General features: G+C 43.5%; 1 protein-coding gene across 2 annotated transcripts in view; it reads left to right on the top strand.

The window, feature by feature from the left end:
* Window positions 1-256: 256 nt before the first annotated feature.
* Window positions 257-26,420, top strand: part of ADK (adenosine kinase) — a 723,202-nt gene continuing 697,038 nt past the window's right edge. Inside the window, exon 1 of one of the 2 annotated variants that reach the window (XM_086921819.1) lies at window positions 257-1,043. In XM_086921819.1, coding sequence (XP_086777945.1) covers window positions 970-1,043 — 74 coding nt within the window. In that variant the 5' untranslated portion in view covers window positions 257-969. The remainder of the gene's footprint in view (window positions 1,044-26,420) is intronic. The other variant, XM_086921818.1, reaches the window with a different exon arrangement.

Raw genomic sequence — 26,420 nt, 5'->3', positions numbered from 1 at the left:
CTTCCTTGTAAGTTCCTGATTAAATGGAATAAAGAACACCAGGCTTGGTAGACTTGCTCCGCAATTATAAACTGCTGGAAACACAAAATCACGCGCGCGTCTCCTGCCAAACCCCCGAGACTCCGTTGCCGCTTGTCTGATGGCAAAATACAGTCATTTCTATCAGGCCCTCCGGGCAGCCCGACTCAGGACCCCGGTTGCTTGGCGACCTGCCTTAGCTGGGGAGAAGAGGGGGGGCGGAGGGGAAGTGAGCGGTGGATTGTGGGGGATCTGATATGGGGCAGGGGGAGAAGGGCAGAGGGCGGGAAAGGGGAGACCCAGAGAGGAGTGAAGCGACTGGGATTTTAGGAGATAGGACAGTAGGTTAGGGAACAGGGGAAAACTGGGACTTGCGAGAAAACAGGCTCTAGTCTGAGTGACCAGGGCACGAATAGGTGAGCGAGCAGTCTGTGGATAGAGTTAACCCAGACATCCCAGAGAAGGGCATACAAGACAAGTCTAAAACGTAAAGGGACAAACAAATAAAAGAAAAGAACACAGACTTAAAAGACTACAGAGTAAGTGGCGTACACCGCCTCACCGACAGTGAGATAAGAGACGCAGAGCCCAAGGGTCGCTGACTGGAGGGAGGACACGAGGTCAAAGTGAACGGACGCTCCCTAAACATACTGTGCTAGGGCTAGAGAGCCAGCGAGAGAGGCAGAAATCCAGCAAAAGGGACAGACCCAAGGAAGAACCAGACACGTGAGCAGGGCAAAAGAAACGGTGAGGGGCGGAGACACACGGAAGAGGCTGCAGGGGGGCGGTACCAGAGACAGCAACAGGCACGAGGAGAGCGAAAATAGAGTGCCAGTGGAGAAAAGGCAGCAAGAAGAGACAGACCAGAAGGCAGGAAAATACGGCAAAGGAGGGTCTAGAAGAGCAGATCCAGTGCTGTGAGTTCAGGGCGGTTTCTGCTCACACATAACCATGAGGATGGCAGCAGACGAGCCACAGGCCAAGAAGATCAAGCTGGACGAAAAGGAGAAGACCGAGGGGGACGGGTAAGTTCTTTAATGGCGGCCTCGGGATGCAAATGTTGATGCATCTAGGGGATTGGGGAGCGGGGAGGCCCTGCGGCGTACTCCACAGACATTGGAATCTACACGTGTGAAATTTCTAGGGGCACGACCCAAATATCTGATGTGATCACAAACCTGATTTCTAAGTGGGAAATGCTTCGTCCTTGGCTATATCGAGGCTGTCCAGGAGTGGGACTGCTCTTAAGCGCGTGAGAGAGTAAACCAGAGGTCTTAAAACGCTTTTTATTCTGCCCCCTCCAAAATGTAATGCAAGGATTTTGGGCAGGGTTTATCGTAGGATGTTGGGATTATGCAGTCATTTCAAGTGTACTTTTCTGAAGCTCACAATCGACAGTACATGTGGGACTTCTAAAAGAGTAAACATGTCAGATAAACCCATAAAACACTACTCTCCATAATCGGGGTGCTGTGAGCCCCTGCGCTCTTGGGCACCAAAACAACTGCACACGGTGCCCTAAAAATGGCTGTGGCCCTGAGAAGCAGACTCTCCCTTAGTGGTTAATTTGTGAAAAAGTAAGAGCCAGGTCTCTCGTCAGGAGGCAGCTTGCACCAACCCGTTGCTCCTATTAGAGCAGCTTATAACAGAACCAACTACTAACAATGAAACACTACAAGTGGCGAGAGGATGTGGTGTAACGGCCAGAGCTGCTGACTTTGGCACTGTGGAACCAAGTTCGAGTCTCGGTGGCTCCACATCCTGTGACTCTGGGCAAATCACTTAATCTCCCAGTGCCTACCAAAAATGAATGTGTTTTTAACTGGTGCTCATGAAAAGCGTTCCAATGCCTTTGGGTAGAGTTTGCACTATAAGCGCCGGTAATGACGATGAAGTGCCGGTGCTGAGCACCGGAAACCACTGGCTCAAATTAAGCACTGGCTTAATTTCTCATCCTCATCTTGCCTGACCATCATTTCAATCTTGAAAAAGGCCCTATGTCCCTCTTGGAAAAAAAAACGAGCTCCTGCATATTTCTTCCCTTCCACGTTTTGAAGAAAAGGCACCCTATGCCCTTAATGCTAGCCAGAAAAATATGCCCCAAAGCTCCCTTTTTAAAGAAACGCATTCATAATTGTGGTGCCCCTCAGACCCCAGTGCCGCTGCACCTGTTAAACTAATGATAGCCACTGCATTGCAAAGCAAGCTGTCTCCTTTGTCCTTCAACAAAATAGGCTCCTATCTTACACAATCCTTCTCCCATCTCTCTGATTCTCAAACCAAGGTGTCTTGTCTGCTTCAATTTTCTTCTCCCGTGGACCATTGCTACGAAGCCCTAGTATGCACTGTTCCCGAATGCTCTCCAGGAAGTATAGTAAAACTGCTACAATCTGCAGCTGCAGCACCAATGTTGACTAGGCATTGCAAATCAGGCTGTTTACCCTGAGCACTCCACAGGACCATCACTCCTAGGCCTATTGCTCAAAGTAGGCTTTCTGACGCTTTGTGTAACTAAACACCTGTACCGTGCGTACCAAGAGTGACCTGGGCCCTAATGCTACCAAGGAAAATGTGCATGAATGCCGCTTTCCATAGGAAGGCAGCCATTACTAGGGCCCAGTGGCAACTTACTCCCCTGACCGTAGTGCCACAACACCTGCTGAACTAATGTCTATAATAGCCATTAAAAAAAGTAGCCCCTCTAAATATCGCCCTGTTTCCCAGAGGCATCTCTCACAAAAAGTGGTTTGACTATTCAAACTTACTCCCTTGACCCTAGTTCCACAGCACCTGCTGAAATAATGTCTATAATAGACATTAAAAAAAAGTAGCCCCTCTAAATATCGCCCTGTTTCCCAGAGGCATCTCTCAGAAAAAAGGGGTCTGATCATTCGTAAACAAAAAAATGAGCCCCCACATAGCGCCCTCTCTTTTGTGCCATTTCCTAGATACTATCACTGTGTCTCCTACTTTTCTTCTTGGGCCATTACATTGAGGCCCCAGAGGTCCAAAGGATCAAATTTCTATATCTCGAATACAACCCTACTGGCCTACTTCCGTCAGCACCTTGTCTCGCCTTCTTACAAAAATAACCTGCCCTGAACATTTAATGCTGACCTTGAGGTGTCTCTGACGGCGGGAGGAACTCCTGTGCTGTGAAATAAAGAGAGAGATTGAGGGCTAACCCACATTTATTTTTCATTAAGGTGGATGCATGTTATTCTATATTCCTTTACCTGAAGGTGAAAAAGAACAAAATATAGAATATTTTGTTCTTTTTGCCTCGTCTTTGATGCCCCCCATCTCCACACACACCCTTCCCGATTGCAGTCAGTATTACAATTCCCTCACTTTTTTTTTACACTCTTCAAATGCTACATGTAAAGGTAGACAGCCTGGAAAAGCAAAGGTCGCACTTCGAGGCTCTCTTCATTTACAAGTGCTTGCTGATGTATTTGTGCCTTCCTGGGAATTCAACCATGGGTCACCAGGGGATGAGCCCCATAGTTTGAGGACCTCTGGTTCAAACCAATGAGTAGCGCATGGTGTCTCATTCTAAACCCTCTTGAGCATCAATGATCATATCCATACAATAGAGTTGGCAAGAGGGCATCCATCCCTATCCCAAGGAGTTGCTGATTGTTTGTAAAGCTAGCCCCCTTAATACAACAATTTTCTGGGCTTTACCATTCTCTGGGTTGTTTGTGTTATGAATGTTGTTTCAGTAATATTGTTGTTCTGACCTACAAGCAGTATCTCAGGCTTCTTGTGATCTGTTTACCCTTTATCTATTTAAAACTAGCTTAGTGATAATTACTTCTCCTATGTCGCCATTTGGTTTTGAGGATTATCTCTTTTTTCCGATAGTTTGTAGCAGAGTCATTGTTACTGAATGAGAGGTGGATGCCAGTGAGACTGAGGGGAAGGTTAGGACTCCACAGTGATACCCCAAGGTTTATTAACTAAACAGATCTTGACAGGCGATCACTGCCTTGTTGATTGTTTTGAAGGAATGTTGGATAGTTGCAGGGATTTTGCCAAATGTTTTAAGCCCAGTGAAAACATGTTGGGTGGGGATCTTGTGTCCATGATTGGGCAGGGGGAGGGAGGAACTTGTCAATCATAGTTCCCAGAAGATTGTGTATGTTAGCTCGCATCTCTACAGTGTTCAATTGCTACTTGTGTAGCACTGTAGTAACGAAACTTTCTAGAACGATAACAGTAGTACCTGTTGATTTTGTTAGAAGAGAGTGTGGTTGCAAAGTGGCCCATTTTGGAGATTTCCTTGTGATGTTTGAGATCTGACATGTGGTCTGTACATGTTATTATTAGCTAGTCACTGCTGATATTTATGCCAGTTTTATAAATGTACTTGAGAAGGAATACATTGCGTTTCACAACACCTTATTATATAAGTTAATGATCAACAAATTAATGTATGGTAGGTGTGTGCTATCCATTTGTTTTGATCCAAGCTCTATGTGCGATTATATGGATAACTTGGCTACCACGGGGTATAAATATGCTGCAAAAATCTTTTGTTTCAAGTGGTTGTGGTTGTCTGGAGTGGCTTTTTGTACCCTAGGATGTTGTGTTAAAGATTACTTAATGGTGTTTTGTAGAGAGTTGAGGTTAGCACAGTGGTCTGAAGCAAATGCCATGTTTTTAGCCTCCAGGAAGTTTAGGTGTTTTATTTTTAATTTTTATGTGGAGTGGCAGAGAGTCCCTAAGATTTTTGTCTTTAACTGAGAAAGAACAACAACTCATTTATAACTTACTTAAAGACTGGCACTTTATTTTGTAGGACAATATCTGAGAGGAAACTGCACTGAGGACATTGATTTGGTTAAGTTTTGCAGAAAAAAACTTTTGTCATCTCTGAAGTGAAATTGGTTACCATTGCAGTGTCAATGTGGTTTTCTACCATGAATTCAGGCCATATGATGCAGGAGGATTCTAACCGTTGAGTTTTGAAGCTGTTGAAATTTGTGATGAATTTTGGTGCCTGCAGGAAAAGATGTTTGTGCAGTTGAGATCAGAGAGAATACAAGGGTAGCTGTAGTTGTAGGTCTTTGGGAAAACGCTAGGTGTCGGAATATCTGTTTCAGGATTCTATGTATATTAATCGAGGGCTTTTGTAGGGAATCTCCTTGGGGGTTCCAACATTAAGTCCACATCTAACAGGATTCCAAGGCTTTTCCCGTTGAGGGGAGTGCCTTTACTAGATCTGCAGGCCAAAGTGAGATCTTTTGTGTAGATGGCTAGTTTCCACGTCTGAGAATAGTTTTGGTGGTTAGCTGTCATTCCCTATTTGACTGCTATTAAGCAAAACAAAGTTATCGAGGGCGTGACCAGGCAGCGGAAAGTCTCGGGTGCTGTTCTTGACTTGATTTAGAATGGTTTCCAAAATGTCCTGGTTTAGGTACTTACACACACATGCACACATCTTCTATTCAGGTGGAAAGGTATTGCAATATTTGGGAAACATCATTTACTACGAAGGCATCCCTACGCATAACGTTTACCACGGTACACTTACCACGCAAACGTTTTTTCAACGTGGGTGCCTTCCACGACCGTCTTTACCACGCAAGTACGTTCAACGTGGGTTGGGGGAGACGTGGTATTCCGTCCAGTCGTGCTGGTGGGGGGGGGGGGGGGGGGGGCTGAGGGGGTTGGGGGGGTCTCCCCCCCCCAAAAATAACAATTATGGAGCGAGTTACATAAATAAATAAAAACGCTCTTTAGTATTTATGAAGTAAAAGGAAAGAGCCTCCCCCAAAGACGTGCAGTGTACGTCAAAAAAGCAGTCCTTTTTTTATTTTGGAAGACGTGTTTTGACGCTTGTTTCCATGGTGGATGGAAGTAAGGGCTGCTGGAGAAAGACGTGCAGGTAAGACGTTTCTACGCGTGGTATAATCCTTCGTTGTAAATTCCAGCGTGGTAAAGCCACTTGCGATGTAAATTTCGCGTGGTAATGCCATGCGTGGAACTTGTAATTGTGGAAAAATCATATATTCGCAATATTTCAGTAGTGTGATGTTGAATGGAATGGCAGGTTGGTAGCTCCAAGTCGGGGAAAGCGTTTGAAAGTAAAGTCACCATGGTTAACAAAGAAAATCAATCCAGGGTGTGACTTGACTAGTAGTACCTTGAATCAGTGATGAGTTGTAATTTGCTAAGCTCGAAGTCCGGAGATTAGCTCTGAGACCGGAAACAGAGTTGCAGAACTTTGTTGTGAAACTGGCTCTGTGAACGTATTGGAAGGTAGGAGATGGAGACATTATTGGTTGGTCTGAGTCGCAGATGACCTGTAAAGCCATCTCTAATCCACATGCTCACAATGACCTGACTATATCAGAGCTGCGTCATAGCAGAGAAGAGCTTTCTTTTTACAAGAGCCTACATGCACCTTCTTTGCTCCACATGCAGGCCTATAGAATTCTTTCAGCTGATTTTTTTGCAAAGTAATTGTTCTTTAAAATCTCAAGGCTTATGGGATATTGTGCACTGAGGGGCTAGGGAAACTGACATGAGATGGCTTAAAAGGCTTAGTAAATTTTTTTCTTCAAAAGACATAGGGACTGATTACGAATTTGGCGGTGTGGCCGCCATGCCAGAGTACCTCTGCCACACCACACTGCTATAACCGATCAGAGACTGGACGTGCATGCAGACAGGATTGCACACCATGTGCCCCCCTGCATGCATCGCAGTGGCCTGAGGAACCAGTTTGAGCACACCACCCTTTCCATGGTGGGCTCGCTGCCATGAAAACTGTGGTGGTGAGGAAACTCATAATATGCTTGGCAGTGCAGCAGCTGCACCGCCTGCATATTATGGTCACTGACCACTTCGCCACCACAACCGGATCAAGGATTCCGGCAGTAGCAGCGGTCACCTTGCCATTCTTGTAATACGGCGGGTGTACCGCCACCACGGGCCCTGAACTCGTTATCAGGCCCTTAGTTAGTTAGATGAAAGATGCGCTATCACAACAAGCAGTGACCAAGCCAATGATTTTGTTTTTTTTTTACAGTTAAAATTCTTGACCATATTTTGATACATAAGAACTGCATGAGTGCAGTCTTCCCTAACACAAAAGAAACGTATAGCACAGGTGACACAAAAGCAGTGCACAGTTTCTTTGAATGTGTAGACATGGTGAAGCGATAAAGTACACGCAGAAGCAGTGCATTTTTCCTCGCATACAAAACAGATATCCCGAGCCACAGCAGTGCAGACTTCTTGTTTAGAACAGTTGCTGCACTGGCAGCAGCTTTGTAAAACATATGCGCCCCACTTCAAAGCCACGTCCCAACCCAATGTCCCGATTAACTTAAATGCATCAGCAAATCAAACCTCTCTTGGTTTCTGAGCATTTGCCAATCAGTATATAGGATAACCTAGCAGTGAATAAACAATACAATGAGACAGGCAAGAGTAAAGGAGTGTTGGTGTGCAGTGGTTGAGAGAGAGATTAAAGCCAGCAGAAAAGTGAGATTATGCTACAACTGTACAAGGTATGCTTCTGAAGTAAGGCCATGTTTGGTGTACTGTGTGTAGTTCTGAAAGGCTCTTTGGAAACATAACTATGCCTTAATGTCTTGGCTGTCCTTTCCAAATCTACAGGCTACATCTGGAGTGTTGTGACCAGTTCTAGCACTCTCATCAGATTCATGGGTTTAATCCTGTAGAGGTGTGTTGTAGCCCCATCTAGAATGGTCAGAATGGATGACAAATGACTGATGAATAGTTAGGGGACGGACAGCACTGCATTGAATGGTGAATATTTGGATTTATTGTTCGGCTAGTAGATAATGTGTAATTGGATGTGCTGATGAACGGAGAGTGAATCGATGAAGGATATTGTGGGTTGATGAATAACTGAGGCGGAGCATAGGCCGCACCAAGGGGAGCATAGGCAAGCGTGCAAGAAGCACTGTTGTTTGGCACTCTAAATCAATCAGTGAGGTTCAAAGGCCAGATAACACATTGAGGCATGGTAGGTGACCACCATGAGCTGCAAGGGAGAGGAGGTTGAAGGGTTGTGACTATGGCAATTTGTCTCAAGGGACTGAAGATTCTGAGGGTGTAAAGGATTTTGCACAGCTGGGGGAGTGGGCAAGCCCCTAAATGGGAAAGGCGTAAAGGGCGGTGAGCTGTATGAGGTAAAACAACTTGTAGCTAGGGGTGCAGTGTATTTTCTAGCCCTGAGGTGTTCTGTGACAGTGGGGGCAGGCATCACAACAGGGCGAGACGGGAGAAGGTGATTAAAATGATGTTTTGGTTTGTTGGAAACCGAATGAGCTTGTATTGGGGAGTCAATAGACTCATAATTCGGAGAGCACAGGGAGAGACATCTCAACCCCAATAGCAGTACCAAGTTGGGTAATGTGATAAGTGAAAGTCTTTACCAGCAGGAGCAGGAGGAGGATGGGGTTATCCAACAGGAACACCAGCAGCTGAAGGGACACAGAGAGGGTCGCAATGTGAAGAGTTTAGTGACAGACTGGTGTGATGAGAAAAGGTGGCTAGCATGAGGCACATCAGCTAGCATGCCTGCTTTAACTGAAAGGGACATAAGTGGTTGGAGGTCGGGTGATAGTGACCAATAATAAGAAGAGGGATAGGATTGAGTTGTTAAGATGACCTGAATTAAGTTTGGGATGGAAATCTGTGGGTAGTGAAGCAGCTGGAGAAGTGTGTTGAGGTGGGTGGGGCAGGAAGCACTGTGAACAGTTCGTTTACAGTGTTGGGAAGGTAGTGTAAGGGTTTAGTGAGCATCTGGGGGTGGGGGGCAAAGGCTTACATCATTGGTCAAAGTTCTTGTGAAGCTGACCCAGTGTCAGTCAGCATATCCAGCCTACATCATCTACCAGTGGACTATGATACACAGATGCAGAAGCAGTTGCTTACAGAATGAAATGATCACTTTGTTACTGCGGGGTGTTCCACCCTAACCTGGTCATAGCTAAGTATTTTTAGGGCTCGACCTATTAATCCCGCAAGGGATAATAGGACGAGATTATAGTAGCCAAAATAAGCCGTAAAACCATCGGGCGGATTTCCAAGAGTGCATGTGCTCATGCACGAGCTTGCCATTTGCTTCCCAGCCGCCTTGCATCAGGCAGCTCGGCCTCAGGCATTCACCCTAGCGCGCGCTAATTACATCTAATTAATCCCTGCTGTTTCACACTTCTGTCGCGGCCGCGAGACCGTGCTTCAAAGGGATCCGCTCCCCCGCCCCTAAAAGCTTCGTAAACTAACAATGGACTGGAATGTGGCCCAGAGTAATTGCCAAAGGTGAGATTAATACAAGCATTCCATCCATCAAGTTTTTGTGTGCTTTATCGCAACACCCTAAGTGGGACGGATATACCTAGACATGGGTCGCATGCACAAGTGCTACCAGAGAACCAAACCATAACAGACTGAGGCGTGATAACCATGAAACCGGTCTTGTACGCTTGTGTATGTATTGGACAACAAAGGACATGCGATGGGCATGCCCTTTGGATTGTATATCTTGGAGACCGAATAGTTAAAACAAGACTGTGAAATAAAATGTCTGTGAAAAATTATGATGAGTATGGAACCTGTGCAGAGCTGTGATTCACGCTTTATTATCAGGGGTGTGGAATTTAATGAAATATGTACTTGTCCATGGGACAAGTAGCTTCATAAATCTACTTGTCCTGTAACAAAATCCACTTGTCCCTTTGGGGCCACGCAGTGCGCCATAAAATAATGGCAGTATTCTCATTATAGAACAGCTCTGATAATAGCCTCTCTGGTTAATGTCCGGCTAATACTATAGAAGGATTTGACTTTTGGGGTTTTTCAACAGCTCTTCTCTTATCTTTTTCCATACTGAGAAAGGTTGGTAATGTACACCTGATAACGGCAGAAGTAAAGTTTCTCCCAGGGCTGGGAAAATGAGATTGGAGAAAAAGTGAACTTGTAAACACTCAACAGATTACCACTGGGGCACATTCATCTTTGCTCATGCTAAAAAGCAATTCACAAATATTTTCTAAGATTACGGTTTCCTGGCCTACTTTCGGAAATTCATGTGAATTCATGAAAAAAGTAAATCTGCATTAATATAGGACATGTATCATGGGTGCACTCTTGTGACTTTCTTTAACATTTGAGTCCCAAATTCAATCTGAGTTAACCAACACCTTTTTGTTTTTATTAAAATGCTTTCTCTTCCTATCTATCGGCTGGCTTCATTGTGTGTGACAACATTTTACTCTTTTACAAAGTAGTTTGGTTCAGTGCTAGGAATTTCTATGGCAATGCGGCTTTTGTGAACAAATGCTGGCTGTCTAGTAAGAACGCGCTGGCAAACAGCACCACGCCTACCTGATAATCCCCAGGTAGAGACAGGAGAAATTATGCCATTTGTTGTCTGGAGGTGCATGTTGCAGCATCTCTAGGTGATTGTCACCATATTTGTGCCTGTGATCTTTCCAGGTGAGTAACCAGAAAATTAAAATATTCCCCACTTTGATCCAAAGCTCCTATGCCACCAAGCAAGCGAATAAAATCATTGGAATCCTCTCCAGAATTGCTCTGCCTCTTCCATCTAAGCATCTATCCATTCATTCTTTCCCCGACTGATCAACCAGTTTTTAGGTCTCGCCTGTCGATGCGCATGCAAATCGAGCAAGGCGAGAGTATTGCGAGTTATCCACTCTTTATCCACACTGCAAGGAATCGTGGCGATTCCTTGCAGTGCCCGTGACTTTTAAGGTCAATGCGCATGCGCATTGAGCTTATGCGCATGCGCATTGACCTTAAAAGCGCATGCGCGTGCACGTCCGTCTTTGTTTACCCGCTCCGCCCCCTCCCGCCGTGTCGCATTTCTCCTCCCCTCTCCGTCTTGTTTTTCTCCCAATGCTGTGAAAAGCACGCGTTAAACTTGGGGCACACCGATATTAAACCTGTTCTCATGTTTTGCAATTTTTACATTTCGTCACATTGTCCGTTTTGTTTTTCGTGATGTTCTTGCACAATATCCAGTTGTCCCAGCCAAAGTAAGCAAAATGTTTGTATGTCTTATGCGTACAAGTTAATGTTATTTGTAGCCGTCTTTGTTTACCCGCTCCGCCCCCTCCCGCCGTGTCGCATTTCTCCTCCCCTCTCCGTCTTGTTTTTCTCCCAATGCTGTGAAAAGCACGCGTTAAACTTGGGGCACACCGATATTAAACCTGTTCTCATGTTTTGCAATTTTTACATTTCGTCACATTGTCCGTTTTGTTTTTCGTGATGTTCTTGCACAATATCCAGTTGTCCCAGCCAAAGTAAGCAAAATGTTTGTATGTCTTATGCGTACAAGTTAATGTTATTTGTAGCCGTCTTTGTTTACCCGCTCCGCCCCCTCCCGCCGTGTCGCATTTCTCCTCCCCTCTCCCCTCCGTCTTGTTTTTCTCCCAATGCTGTGAAAAGCACGCGTTAAACTTGGGGCACACCGATATTAAACCTGTTCTCATGTTTTGCAATTTTTACATTTCGTCACATTGTCCGTTTTGTTTTTCGTGATGTTCTTGCACAATATCCAGTTGTCCCAGCCAAAGTAAGCAAAATGTTTGTATGTCTTATGCGTACAAGTTAATGTTATTTGTAGTTAACTCGATGAATAATATGCTTTACACTTGCTTAATGAGGGCATTTTTAATTGCGAGGTGAATGGCGTTCTTGGCAGTGTTCGTGTCATCTAGTTTATTTTGTGGGTTTACCTGAAGGGAGCTAAAATATCCACATACTTGGGTGAGAGGACGTTTAGTTAGCGCTGAGTGGTTTGGCATGAGATTTGAGCTTGATGAGCAAGTGTCTACAACTACATTTTTTTTTACTTACTTACAACTACATGGCCGTGCGTGTTCTTGCCGCCTTTCCCACCTGCAATGCTGGGAACTGCAGCTCGGTTTACATGTGAGCAGCGGCGCGCGGGGCTGCAGCTCGGTGCACGCGGCTGGAGAGGCGCGAGGCCCGTCCCTAACGCTCAGAAAAACAGGAAACTGTGACGTCTACTCGTGTTCACGCCTTTGGTCCATGTACTTTGTAGCTACGCCTGCGTATGCAGCACCTCTTGATTGTCTCGTTTTGTATTACGGAGAACAAGCCTTGCGCTCTTAGGTGTAGGGCTGTCCGCGTTTCATTCTACTTCTTTCTTTGTTGCGGTAAACTGTTTTGGAAAACTGTAAGATGGAAAGGCAGTAGTGACCAGGATCTCTATTTTCTAATGAGCTGACGAGAACAAAAGGGCGTTTTTCATTAAATGGACTGTAAAATGAAAGCACCCTGATACCTTTTGTGATAGACTGAGGGTTCTATTAATTATTGGCTTCAGATTGCGGCAGCGGAAGCACTTTTAAACGGTCGTTACCACCGGGTAGATAGGACTGCTAAAGTTTCGCAAGCTTCTCGCTATACTTTGCTACAAAGGCATTGGAAAGAACATTTGAATGTCGTTGTTGTTTTTGGTGGTTTTGTCTTAATCAGAAAAATCTTTATTTTGGCGCTGACATGATCAACCAGTGACAACTCCAAGTTTTATGGAGTCAATTAGTACTATTTTTGTGCCACCATTCATCACTTTTTTAAATAATTGCTTTGGTAATTGAAGTATAAATCTGTGTTCTGTGTGTTCGGAATTGATGGTCTTTAGAATGCAAATGGGTCTGCTGGAACCCTAACAACCCCAGGACAGCGTCCCCGCGGGGCGTATTTAAGTTCGGGTTCACACTGCTCTGTTTACTCTTGCTTTGGCAGCTCACCGCGGCGCCCTGCTGCCAGCCTTTCTCTGCGCTCTGAAAACAGGCACGTTGCTGACATGGCGGTCATCGATCGCCCTCCGTGGGGCAGGCTCCGCCCACAGCACTGCTCACAGACAGGAGGCGCTGGGGTCTGCGCCGACTGTGATAAAACACCCATGCCCATAAAACTCGGCTCTTTCTTCAAGGCCTAGTTGCAGAAAACAAAGGAACATGCAAAAAGAAACTTTTATCGTTAACTTCTTCAAATTATAGTAAGATTTCAATAACCCCATCTTGTATTCCTCGCTGTGTGCCTCACATTTAGGACAAATACATGCATATATATTTCAAGGGGCCGCAATCGCAACCCCTCAACCCCTCAACCCCTCCCCCTCAACCCCTCACCCTCAACCCCTCACCCTCACTCACCCTCAACCCCTCACTCACCCTCAACCCCTCACTCACCCTCAACCCCTCACCCTCAACCCCTCACCCTCAACCCCTCACCCTCAACCCCTCACCCTCACTCACTCACCCTCAACCCCTCACTCACCCTCACTCACCCTCCCTCACTCACTCACCCTCCCTCACTCACCCTCTCACCCTCAACCCCTCACTCACCCTCACTCATCCTCACTCACCCTCAACCCCTCACCCTCACCCACCCTCAACCCCTTACCCTAACTCACCCTTACCCTCACTCACCCTCACTCTCACTCACCCTCACTCTCACTCACCCTCACTCTCACTCACCCTCAACCCCTCACTCACCCTCAACCCCTCACTCACCCTCACTCACCCTCACCCACCCTCACCCTCACTCACCCTCAACCCCTCACCCTCACACAGTGCAATAGGTCTCGGAGCATTTGAGTTAGAGCTTTTAGAATTGTTTATGGCTTTTTTTATTTGTAATTCTTTAGCATTGGCTACAGGAAACAAAAATGCTAAAGATTTACAAAAAAAACCCATAAACAATTCTAAAAGCACTAACTCTAATGCTGCAAGACCTATTGCATTTCCTCACTCACCCTCAACCCCTCACCCTCACTCACCCTCACTCACCCTCACCCTCACTTACCCTCAACACTTCACCCTCAACCCCTCACTCTCACTCACCCTCACTCACCCTCAACCCCTCAGCATCACCCTCACTCACCCTCACTCACCCTCAACCCCTCACCTACCCTCACCCTCAACCCCTCACCTACCCTCACCCTCAACCCCTCACCCACCCTCAACCCCTCAACCTAACTCACACTCACCCTCACTCACCCTCACTCACCCTCACTCACCCTCACTCACCCTCACCCTCACCCTCACCCTCACCCTCACTCACCCTCACTCACCCTCACTCACCCTCACTCACCCTCACTCACCCTCACTCTCACTCACCCTCACTCACCCTCACTCACCCTCACTCACCCTCACCCTCACTCACCCTCACTCACCCTCAACCCCTCACTCACCCTCACTCACTCACCCTCACCCACCCTCACCCACCCTCACCCTCACTCACCCTCACTCACCCTCACTCACCCTCACTCACCCTCACCCTCACTCACCCTCACTCACCCTCAACCCCTCACTCACCCTCACTCACTCACCCTCACCCACCCTCACCCACCCTCACCCACCCTCACCCTCACTCACCCTCACTCTCACTCACCCTCACCCTCACTCACACAGTGCAATAGGTCTCGGAGCATTTGAGTTAGAGCTTTTAGATTTGTTTATGGCTTTTTTTATTTGTAATTCTTTAGCATTGGCTACAGGAAACAAAAATGCTAAAGATTTACAAAAAAACCCATAAACAATTCTAAAAGCACTAACTCTAATGCTGCGAGACCTATTGCATTTCCAATGCTTGTTTCAGTCTGTTTCTATTGACTCCCATCAAAAATCATCCATAGTCTGCTTCTAAGAACATCTAGTAGCAAAAAGCTTTTCTGTACACTCCTATTGATGTAGACTACTCATGTGGACCACAGAATTAGTTTTTGGATACAAGAATGAACCCGTTTCTGATTTTCCCAAGATGTGGGTCACCATGCTGGCGCCCTACTTTTGGCCAAATCTTCAGATACTAATGGCAGAGACTAATTTTTTGTTTATTGCAAACTGAGTAGACCATTGTTTTAGTATTATCTTTGATTTGGTTTCTGAATTGGCTAGGATCGTAGAATTGTTGCATTGATAGCCATTGACTCCCCATGCTTCTTTACCTGTGGATTCAGTTTAATCAGATGTTCACATACCTACCATTCCCTTTCGAACACCATAATACCAGATGTGGGAGGTTAGGTGAGGAGTTGGTCACGTATTAGTCCTTTCCTAGTACCAGCGCTTGGTGGGTATATAACCCTATTTTAAAGACATGCTGTCCGTGGTACATGAGAAGCTGGGCATAATAAGTGCATGTGTGACAGTAGAACATACATGATTTTTGTGAAGCACAAAAAAAATTACTGAGAATGAAAAGAGCATTTTGGGACTAAATAATGTCTTTGTATGAAATCGACAAGCTTTTGTTGGAGAAAAATGTATTTACCTAAAATGAAACGCTGGTCTGGGATTTCAAAAAGTGTGTATTAACTGGCATACTTATCTTCAGAAGCAAAATAGTACATTTCAAGTATGTATTTGAAGCTTTTGTTTGAAATGGTAATTCATGCTGAGTTAGTGAGGTGTATTGCTGACATTGTTTCCTTGGGTCCAAAGGGCAATTGCCACTGTGTCTATTATTGTTTAACTTGTGTGAAGGCCTTTCGGTGATACTTCTTTCTAAAGCCTGAGCCCAGAAGATAGCTATAACCTGTATGCCCTGCTTGAGAAATTATACAGTAGTAATAACTCTGACTCGTGCGTTTAGATCTGCTCTCAAACTCATCACTTTGTGACATCTGTAAAACTTTTTTTTCTCATTCTGCTCCTTCAAAGTAGATTATATCCATCAAAACATAAATGTAAAAATTTGGAATAGGCAAGATGGAAAAATTAAGAGAAAATGGAATACATTTTTAAAATGTTGATAAAAGTACAAAGCTGCACACCGACATGTTTTGCTCTTTGTGTTCATTTTTATGGTAGTTGTGGTGAAAATGCCCCATGTAGCCACAGTTCCTGAAAGTTGTTCCTGGGGAAGGTAAGCAGTCAGCATCATTTGAGAGGGCAGGGTGGCCATGGAACATATAATGTGTGCCCCTTTAGAGACTATGACATTTTAGTCAATTTCCTTAAAAATTCAGCTATAAAATGCATCATTTTGGCGTTTAAAAAAAAAAGTGGAAAGCTCTCCCCACCATTCTTCTGAAATGTAGTCCAGCGCAGTGCAATCCCCAAGTTACATAATCATGAGTTTTAGAGTTACCTTGGTGCCACAGATAACTCCTGACTTTCAAGTGGCTTGGAAGCTACGATGTTTAAGAGCAAGTACATGATATACTTTAGCACCATATGCTCTATTGGCATTGTTTGAGTCTGCTCTACTAATAATTACCAAGGACAGTGCACCTTGATCCAGGAGGCTCACCAAGTGAAATAAGCAAGTATGACCATAGGTGCATGACTTTTGATGGTGGGAAGGGAATCTTACACTTTGGACATGACCCCCTTTTGCACACACCTCAAAATACAGAGAATGTGTTTTAGATTTTTTGCAATTTTCTTCTACGACTTCCAATATCTAATTTTGATTATCAGTTCATAAAACTTTATTTCGGCCAAAATGGCCTTAAAAGTACAGCTCATAAAACATATATTAAAATACACAAAAAAATACAAAGTTATTTTGGAACATTTCAAAAAGCACAGACACCATAATTTGAAAAATGGACTACCTTGCTACATTGAAACATAATAAAGTTCATAGGTAATTTTGCTAAGAGGTGATTACATAATAATTTTCGAAAAGTGCATAGTGCGATAAATAAATACTTAAGCTAAAAATAATTCATTAAAGACAATTCCATAGATCAGTGACACTACTCTTAGTCACGGGCTGCATATATACTACATTTAAAAAATAACATTATTTCCCTAAAAGATCCTGCGCCTCCCTGGAAAGTTTCAATAGAACCCTTCTAGTGTTCCACATAGAGAACAGAAATCCGGCAACTGAAAAAACGATCAGGATACTAGAATCAGACATCAATATCCGAAAGACCTCTAGATAGTATCTACTGCCTATATTCCTACAAATCTGGACCAGCCACCGTTTCCTAGCTTTACGGTAACCAGGGCAACTGAAGAAAACATGTAACACCGTTTCTTCAGCGAATTCACATGTAGGGCAATGAATCACTGTCTGATTGCTCTACTTCGCTGTAAAACAGCGGAGCGGCAAAGCCCCGTACCTGAATTCTAAGAAAAGCTTTCTTGCCTCCAAAGGTGTTATAGATCTAAGACTACCTCAAAGCATGATTTATCTTTTATTTCTAGAAAGGCTAGAGATAGTTTACCTGTTTTGGGGCAAGAGTAAAGTTGGGCCATTCTAAATTCCTCATAACGGGTCTTCAATTGTTTCCTCGGGATTACATGGCAGGCATGAGCAGGTTCAGTCAACCATTCACCCAATCCCATATTAGTTAAAGAAAGTTTGATATAAGCAAACCAAGGGAGTTTTGCGGCACCATGTAGCGACAAAACTTCAATTAATTCTTTCCTGTACGATAAGAGTTCAGGATTGGTCCACAAACGTCGCCAATACATTAGAGGTTTAAGACCTGGCACTTCTGCAATCGCCACCACTCCCGCATCTAAACGCAGCAGAATTAATGGGGTGCCTATTGGTAGTCTGAACAACTGTCTGAGGTATTGATTTTCCACCTTTTACTAGTGTCTCAAGTTTGCAATGGCCCCATAACTCGGCACCATATAATGCTCCACCGCGCTTGGGCCTTATAGATTTCTAATGTCGGGCTGACAGCTCTCTTGTTGGACCTGCTAAATTCCTTCATGATGCCCCCTGTGGATTGAGCTAATTTTAATGTTGATTTGCTAATATGGGCCCCCCAGACCATGTTTTTAGTTATGGTGATGCCTAAATAAATAAACGATGTAACTCTCTCCAAGGGTTTGCCATTTAGTGTGGGGTTTGGACGTGTGCTTTTTGAACTATTAAACGCCATAAATTTGCTTTTCTGTAGGTTTATTTCTAGACCACTGTCCTTACAGAAAAGCTCACATTTATCTAAAACCCTTTGGATCCCCATGGGCGATTTTGAAATCAACAGAGTATCATCGGCAAACATCATTGCTGATATTCTGCAGGCGGCTAACTTAGGGGCATCTAGGTCTTTTGCTGTTTGCAGGGCATTAATCAACCCGTTTAATATAATGGCTAACTAGCGTGGGTGCAAGCACTCAGCCCAGGCGTACACCACGTTTATTAGGTATGGGAGCAGTAAGTTTTCCTTCCCTACAATGTCTTATTTGAGCAAAGTTATCTTGGTGGAGACGCTTAAGGAGTTGGACTAAGTACACCGGGACCCCCATTTCACCAAGAACTGACCAAAGTTTTTCCCGCAGCACCAGATCGAATGCCGACCTCAGGTCTGCAAATATTAGGTATAAACGTCTAAGCAGACGGTTTTCCAATATAATAGCTGCAATCTTAGTACTTGGTCCAGGGTCAACAGCTTTTCCCTGAACCCAGCTTGAAGGCAGGACAGTGCCTCTTTTTCATCCATCCAGGATTGTAGCCTGGCGAGCAAGACTTGTGCAAAAAGTTTTTGGGATATATCAATTAAGCTAATATGTCTGTAATTGGTTGGTGGGACTGTGGATCCTTTTTTAAAAATCGGAATGATCTCTGCTCCCAGCCAGCTAGAGGGGGGGCCTTCATGCCCTGCAATATGGCATTAAAAAGGACCCAGAAATACGGAGTCCATATAGATACTTCACTCCTATAAAGGCCCCCTGAACCTTCTCCAAGCCTGGAGCTTTACCCAGTGCTATTTTTGCCAGTGCACACTCAATTTCCCTTGTGCTTTTGCATATACCGGACCCACTATCAAGGTGAGAGTTCGATACCCCAGTGCTTAAAGAACAGTCCACTCCCAAGTGGCAGCTGACAAAAGGGTCTTCCTCAGACTTCTGTTCATCCGCATAGAGGGATTCAAAGTGCTCCCGCCAAACCTCTTCATCCAGGTTCGGTTCAACTGCCTTTTTCGGGGTAGATTGGCCTCAGTTAACTATACCCCAGAACATCCTCATGTCTCGCTCCCCGAGAGCAATTTTCAAAGAATCCCAGTTTTCCCTTTCCCACCTTTTTGTTTGGCTTCTTGGACTACTGTTTTGTAAGCCTTCCTTGAGGTTTTTATTAATGGGCGATTGTTAGCTTTAATCGAGGCGACAAGTGCCCTTTTGGCCTTACGGCAAGGACTGTTATACCATGGGTGGGAACGCGGCCTAGCCGGTCTGATAGTCGTCTTAGGGGAGAAGAAATTCAATGAGACTTCTCTTAGCTTAGAGTAGTTCGTCTCCACAACCTCCAAATCTAGAACATCTCTACATTGCGTATTTAGAACAGACATCTCTTCAAGCACAGGAATAAGCGCATGATATAAGCTACTCTTCCTATCCTGTGATTGAAGGAAGTCGGTCCATCGTACTCTCCTCCTGCAGTTCGAGACAGTCAACCTCGGGTCGATTGGATTTGGTGGAGACACAATATCAGGATTCAGTGCTTTTCGATCAAATGATAGGGCATGGTGATCACTATCTAATCGTGTTATAATTTTAAAATCAGTCATCCTGTCCCACGAATTACAATCAATTAAAATATAATCTAATGAAAACCCACGATCCTTACTAAAGAACGTGTAACCATTTGATGTATCGGAAGCTGTCCTTCCATTACAGGCTCTTAGGGAATGTTTTAAGACCAGGCAATTCAGCTGTATCACCAGAGGGGTCCATTTTTTAACTTTTGGGCATCTGGTCTCTGGGATTTCCAGGAATTTAACCTCGTCGTGTAAATTTTCCGATTGCAAGCCCTCAAGTGGCTCAAATTGGCAGTTAAGGTCCCCGCCAACTATAACCATTTGATTTGCCTCAATGGAACATAAGAATGTGGATAAGTCATCCACCGTGGTGGATTATACATTTTCCATGTGCTAAGGGACTTGAGCTGGTAAAGAAGCACGTTGCACCTGTTTTGCAGTGTCGAAGTGAAATCAATATTCGGTTTTAGTTGAACCTTTCCTGATAAATATGTTCAACCAGCCGAGCACATTGGCTTACTTTAGACCACTAGGGAAAGTAGTTGTACATTTACTTTTGAGAGATGCCACCCAAGCGATAAGGTATATTGTTTGTCACATGTACACCTGAGTGATTCCTCTCATGATTTAACTACTGTAACAATTTAGAACGCTTGTGGTAAACACAGCCGATTTAATAATAGTGTGACAGAAAAGACACAATGAGTATACTGAATGGGCTGATGGGTATACTATGCCGTATCTTTGGGAAAGGACAGTTTGGTTGATGTGTTAGTTCCTTTTCAACAGAGTTTGAAAGAAGCAGATAGATCTGGTAGCCCTCTTGTCTGTAAATTTGCAAACTGTGGATCTGAGGTCCTTTTTGTAGTGTATTGGCATAGCAGATAGACCCGACATCATTATATGCAAGGAATTAACAGACTAGATTGTCTTCCTCTGTATCTTAAATCTGTGATCTTTAAATCAATGGCTACATATACATTTTATTAATTTGACTTGTTTTGTACACATTTGGATACACTTGAATCCACACATCCATGACTATAAACCATGAGTGTATGAATGCAACTCGTGCTGTCCAGGTACGGCCACCAGACATCTTTTTTTGGTAACTCAGGCCATCTGTATCTGGAGCTTGTGGACATGCGTTATTTGTGCGTTTGTGCCTGTTATTAGGCACTGTACTGTGCATACTTCGTGCACACATCTCTCTTCTTTGGAGTCTGCTGCTTCCACAATTATCTCGGCTCCAGCTCAGCGTTTTGGCGTCTCAGCTATTGCCCTGATGCTGATAGTCTGCATGGGTGCTGACAGCTGGTCTGCCCTTCTCCACAGACTCTGGTAGTATATAGCTTACTTCCAGCGTTCGGGGGAGCCTGAAGGTAGGTGGCTGTTCTATCATTTGATATTTTCAGTTGTCTGTGCTGGTTGGTGGTTGGATTGTTTTTTTGGCTGGCGAGGGTGAAGAAACATTTGGTGTTCCAACTGATATGGCTGAGGATACCACCAATGCCCACATGTTGGGTGGCGAATAAGTGCCCTGTTTAGAATATTATCTGAACTTGTGCCACTGGATTAATTTATCTTGGGAAAACTTGGAGATATTAACACTTACTCTGATTTTGTTAAAACTTCTGCCTAAAGGACAAAAAAGAAACATTACAAACTAATGGGGTACCCGATCACTGTCCATGGACCTGGGTATCGTATATGCAAAATCATTATAATTTTTCTTTAACTATTCTCATTCTATGCCTCTTTCAGCTTTACTACACACGAGCACCCTCTTTTCTCTTTTCCTTGGAGCAACCTCTTGACGATTACATGTTTGGTATTGTTTTACCTTCAGTATTGGTACTATAAATAAAATAGACCATTTTTCTTAAAATACAGTGGGTATCTACTTTCTCCCTTTCAAGGTGCATAATGTATTAATTACTATATGCTGAATATATTTCTACATGCAAATAGTTTTTGAATTATGAATGTTTTTTTACTTGATGCGCGGCTAAAGTGTCCTAGGACCTATTGTTGTTATATATAATTTAAGGAAAAAAGAGGCATCTTATCATTAATTATAATATGATATTCCTTATTGAAACTTAGCTGCTTAAAAAATTATTCTATTACGACAACCCTTATAATACTCATTAAGAATCTACTGTCTGAGTAAAGGATCGGAGGTGAGCATGCTACTAAGTTCCTTAGAGACGTCCCTCACTCTAGCCGTGTAAAATCCTCCTTTAGATTTTTTGTGTTTTTTAAAAGACCTCTCATCCACCAACCTAGTTAGTAACATTTATTTTCAGTTGGGTAGTCCAGTAATCCTACTCCTAGTTTATGCTGATGACCTAGTAAACCTCGCATTACCGGCAAAAGGCTTACAATATCCGGTATCTAAGTTCCACAAATTTAAGCGTGAGAATCCATTATCAGTAAACCTTGCTAAAACTAAAGTAACGATTTTTAGTAAGGAATGCAAGCAGTCATCCTGGAAACTTGGTAAAGAGAGAACTTATGTAAACGGCCATGATTATGTGGGGAATCGTTATCAATAGGTTGCATAGGTGAGTTCATATTCTCATTAGAAATCAAACACTAACCAAATCGGTAAGAAGATTTGAGAAGCTGAACGGAGGAAGGGTAATCAGGCAATCGGTAACCACATTAAACATGAAGCTCACCCCTCTGCTTCTTAATGCATCGCCAACATAACATTAAAAAATAGCTCAACTTGGAGAAAATGTAGATGCAAAATTTAAGTTGCCCTACTGACCTCAACCCCGCTGAAACCACTGTATCTGGATATGCGCAAACGCTCTAGCTCAGATTTAGTTCATTTGCGCCCGTTGCTGTTCTGGGTGCGCCTAAGGAGGACCCCAGAGCTAGCAAACTATTTCCTGGTGTTGGATGAACTGATTGCATTGAACACCGGGAGTAAAATACACTGGGTAAATAAACTTAAACAGATGGTTTTGAAGTTGGGTCTCATTGAATCCTGGACCGCCCAGTCCCCACCCACAAAACAAGCAATAAAGAAAATTTATTGGGAGTGGGTGGAGGCAGAAGAACAGAGGAACCCAAGTTGGGGCACTTTAACCATGCAGTTCATAGAACACCAACCAATTAGGAAGTTGGAACCCTTTCTAGATCTCATCAGAATACCTAGAGATAGAGTGATCTTTTTAAAGATGAGGTATGGAACTTTACCACTTAACAATTTCATCAAAGGTTGGAAAGGCTCAAGGGCCCCAAACTGTGCATGCCCTTGTTGTCCCTGCAAAACCGAATCCCTTCCACTCTTTCTGTTTGGCTGTAAAGCTTGTAAGAGGGCAAGACCTAGATGGCTGAGACCAGTTTGTAGGCAGCTTGGGTTTAGAGATTTCCGGGTTGCCCTCCGCATCATTACAACTAACACGTCCCCCCTCTTTATTGTTTGTGGTGTGGCAAAATATTTATCAAGTGCTTGGCTCATTCGCATGAGGATGTGTAATGCTATTAAAGCTTAGACCCTCTGGATACAGTCATTATTTAATAATATTTTTAATATTGTTATACTTAGTATTGTCATGTAATTTTGTTATGCATTATGTTTTAAATGTGTATATAGTATTTTTAGCAATTTTTAACATGAAATGTACATTTTTAGCTTCAATGTTTTCATGAATGAATGTACTTTTATGATATGACAATATCGAATAAAGTATCAATCAATCCAGTAATTGCCTTACATTTTGATCTGTTCTGCTACACCTCACTGCAAACTGAGATTAGAATTAAATGTTAAATTAATATAATTTTTATTTATCTATTAAACAAGATACATAGACTTAAATTTGGAGGGTTCACAAAAAAGGGGATTCTTGAAATGTAAACATGTTTACATCCTGCTGCATCAGTTTGAAGGAACATGGAACCCTCAACTAAAAGGCAAGAGTGGATGCACTTTATGAGGTTATAAAGACCAATCTTAAGAACAGATTATCTGTCTTTACCCAAAACTGCTAGCTTTGAGGGAGCAATACGTAGAGCCCCCATCAATGAATCCTGAATCAGTTAATGAGGTGATTAATCATTGTTTTATGAGGCAACCTTCTGCTTTTATTAGAAAACTGATTACATTTTTTAATTGGTTATGCATTGATGCACCTACCCATTAGAGCAAATTAAATTGAATCAAGACTGTTTTAATGCTTTTAGAAGATTGTTTTAAAATGTTTTATTTGTTCCTTATTTATTGTAATCATCATAATGATTACAATAAAGTTATTACCTACCTACCATTCCTGTCACTGGCGCAAGGCTGGAGCGTCGGGAGTCCTTAAGCTGTGCCTCACATCTCCCAGTCCTAGGTAGCAATGGTCTGGATGCTTGGATTCACATCACCTAGATTTAGGTCTCAAAAGTAAATGAGTTATCACATTCCAGAGGCTTGGACAAGAGGCCAGTGCTCTGTACCTCAGGTGTTATGCCACAGCACCAGGAGATTTGGGTTTTAGTTCCAGGTACCAAGTGTCCGTTCTTAGTGCAGTAAACCACTGAGGTCTATATACCAAGAGTCTGTGTGCAGTGCCCAACAACACCTGGAGCTAGGGCTATCAAAGGTCCTTATGATGTGTCTCATCCTGCCAGGGCACCATCAGAAGCCTGTGCTCTTATAGTTCCTTGGCTTGTGCACCATGAATCAGTACATTGTGAGTCGTGCTGCACAGGCCTGGAGAAAAAAAAATCGCTGTATTGAGACTTGAATCACACATGCATCCTGCCTTATGGGTGTAACACCAGCATAGGGGTGACTTAGGAATAAGGCTACCAGTGTTCCATTTTTACTGATTTTTACAGATAAATACAAACAGAAAGCAATACATTTCCTATCTGTTTTTATTTTTAAAAGCAGAAAATACAGAAATATGTGCTTCTTGTGAGTGACTTTTGACGCTGTACTTCATGAATTACAGGCCAATATCTGAGCAGATACACAGCATGGATCAGATCTCCCTAAACTCCCTAAATACAGGCATATATTAACGTGTATATATATATATATATGTATATTGCACCAAAAATTCACCAGTCACGCTTCGGAAGGAGAAAGACGAGCCACGGCAATTTGCTTTCGTGAGCATGTTTAATTATATATATAATGATAATATTTACATGTGGATGTAGTGTTTTGATCTATTGGCCCCTTAATTTGCTGAAATGCAACAGGTATCAAAGTATGAGCGTATTTTTATCAGTTAAATAAATGTGGAAACATATCATGTTACCGCTCTGTGTAATCTTAAAACACAAAATAAATGTGGAAAAATACCAATAAGATGGCCACAAATAAATATGGATGAAAACAGTTGGAAATGTTAAAAAAAGAAATACCATAAAACGGGGAGCCCCCACATTTTAATATTTAAAAGGAAGGTACGCTTTGACCTGTCAAAGGGTTTGTTTTTCAATAGGCCGTATTGCAATTTTAACAGTGCCTTAGCCCGTCTAAAATGGTAGGCCTGAAGCCATGTTTTAAGCTGTCACTGTAGTGGGAGGCCCAATGAGTACTGCAGGCCAGTAGTAATATTTAACTTACAGGCTCTGGGTACACTTTGTACCATATACTAGGGACTTAAAGGTAAGATAAATATGCCAATTTCATCATGTTGAAAGAGGGAGCACTGTTTTATTACTACTGGTTAGCGGAGGTAAAGTGTACTTATGTCTACAGCCAGGAAAATCAGTTAATATTAAATCTTGGGGTACACTCAAAAGATGGCAGTTTCTTAATCATACTAACCTACTAACTAGTAATCTTGGGTTCTGGAGTTGCGTGCTACTCGCTGATTAAGCGCTTGCTGATAAATGCTTCGTCAGGAGGTGTTAGCGCAATATAAATACATTTACAATACCCAGGCATGGACACCCAATACTTTATAAACTGGACTTCTCAGCTAGGTCACATGGAATTATTGTGCTGCTCCTTTTTGTGACTGATGCTGCACACATAGCGTTTTTTACGTTTCCTGATCATACGCGCATGCGCGATAGAATAGTGTTTCCTTCGTTATTAGGCCTGACAGTTTAGCTGCGGCATAACATTCAATAGAGACACGAGGCTCTGAGTACATACAATACGTGTTATACCATGGTAGGGACTGACCACACGCTCGTCCCTTAAGGATGATGTATTGTGCTTGAATAAATTATCTTTATCGGCACGTTTAGAATTTCATGCGCATGCGCATCAGAGTAGCGTCTCGCCTCGCGTTTGTTGGCTCCTGACAGTTTTGTCCTGCAAGATACCCCGTACGCCCCTTTCGGCTGGCGGTTATTTAAGAGCAGATGGCGGCCCGATGAGTGCCTCCACTACCGCTTGGCTCCACGAAGGAGGTACCGACGGAAAGGTGAGTGTCCCCATGGACTCTCTTCACTTTGGCTAGACTTTGGAAGATGGAATAAGTTCAGACAGACTCCGTTTTGGCAGTGTTATACAATGGGTCCACGATCTCCCGGACCCCTTGATACTAAAGGGGCTCCTCATTGGGGCTAGTGTGGACTGGGTTCCACCCCTCTAATTAGCGCCATTATAGTAATGAGCGCTACCTGATCAAGTTAATTCAGTGTACATATTGGAAATACAGATTGCAATACCATCACAAGATGTTCTAGAGGAACTCTTCAGTGTCTACACTTTGTTTTATTTAACATGTGGGGCATGTAGCTCTAAGTGGGGCATCTATACTATGCTTTAATTAACAAGTGGGGCATTTAGCTGTGTGTGGACCTCAGTGGAATAGCTGGGTACCGAGCACAAGTTCGTTGGGTTTGTGTGTAGAGCAATTGGCTTGGACACGATAGAGTAGTGAGCTCATTGTGTCTTTTTTCTACACCACAGAGCGGGGCCTCATGCTCCCGAGCGGTT

This window comes from Lissotriton vulgaris, chromosome 5 (genome assembly GCF_964263255.1).
Source record: "Lissotriton vulgaris chromosome 5, aLisVul1.2, whole genome shotgun sequence".
NCBI classification, from domain to species: domain Eukaryota; kingdom Metazoa; phylum Chordata; class Amphibia; order Caudata; family Salamandridae; genus Lissotriton; species Lissotriton vulgaris.
This window is presented reverse-complemented; position numbering and strand designations above follow the sequence as displayed.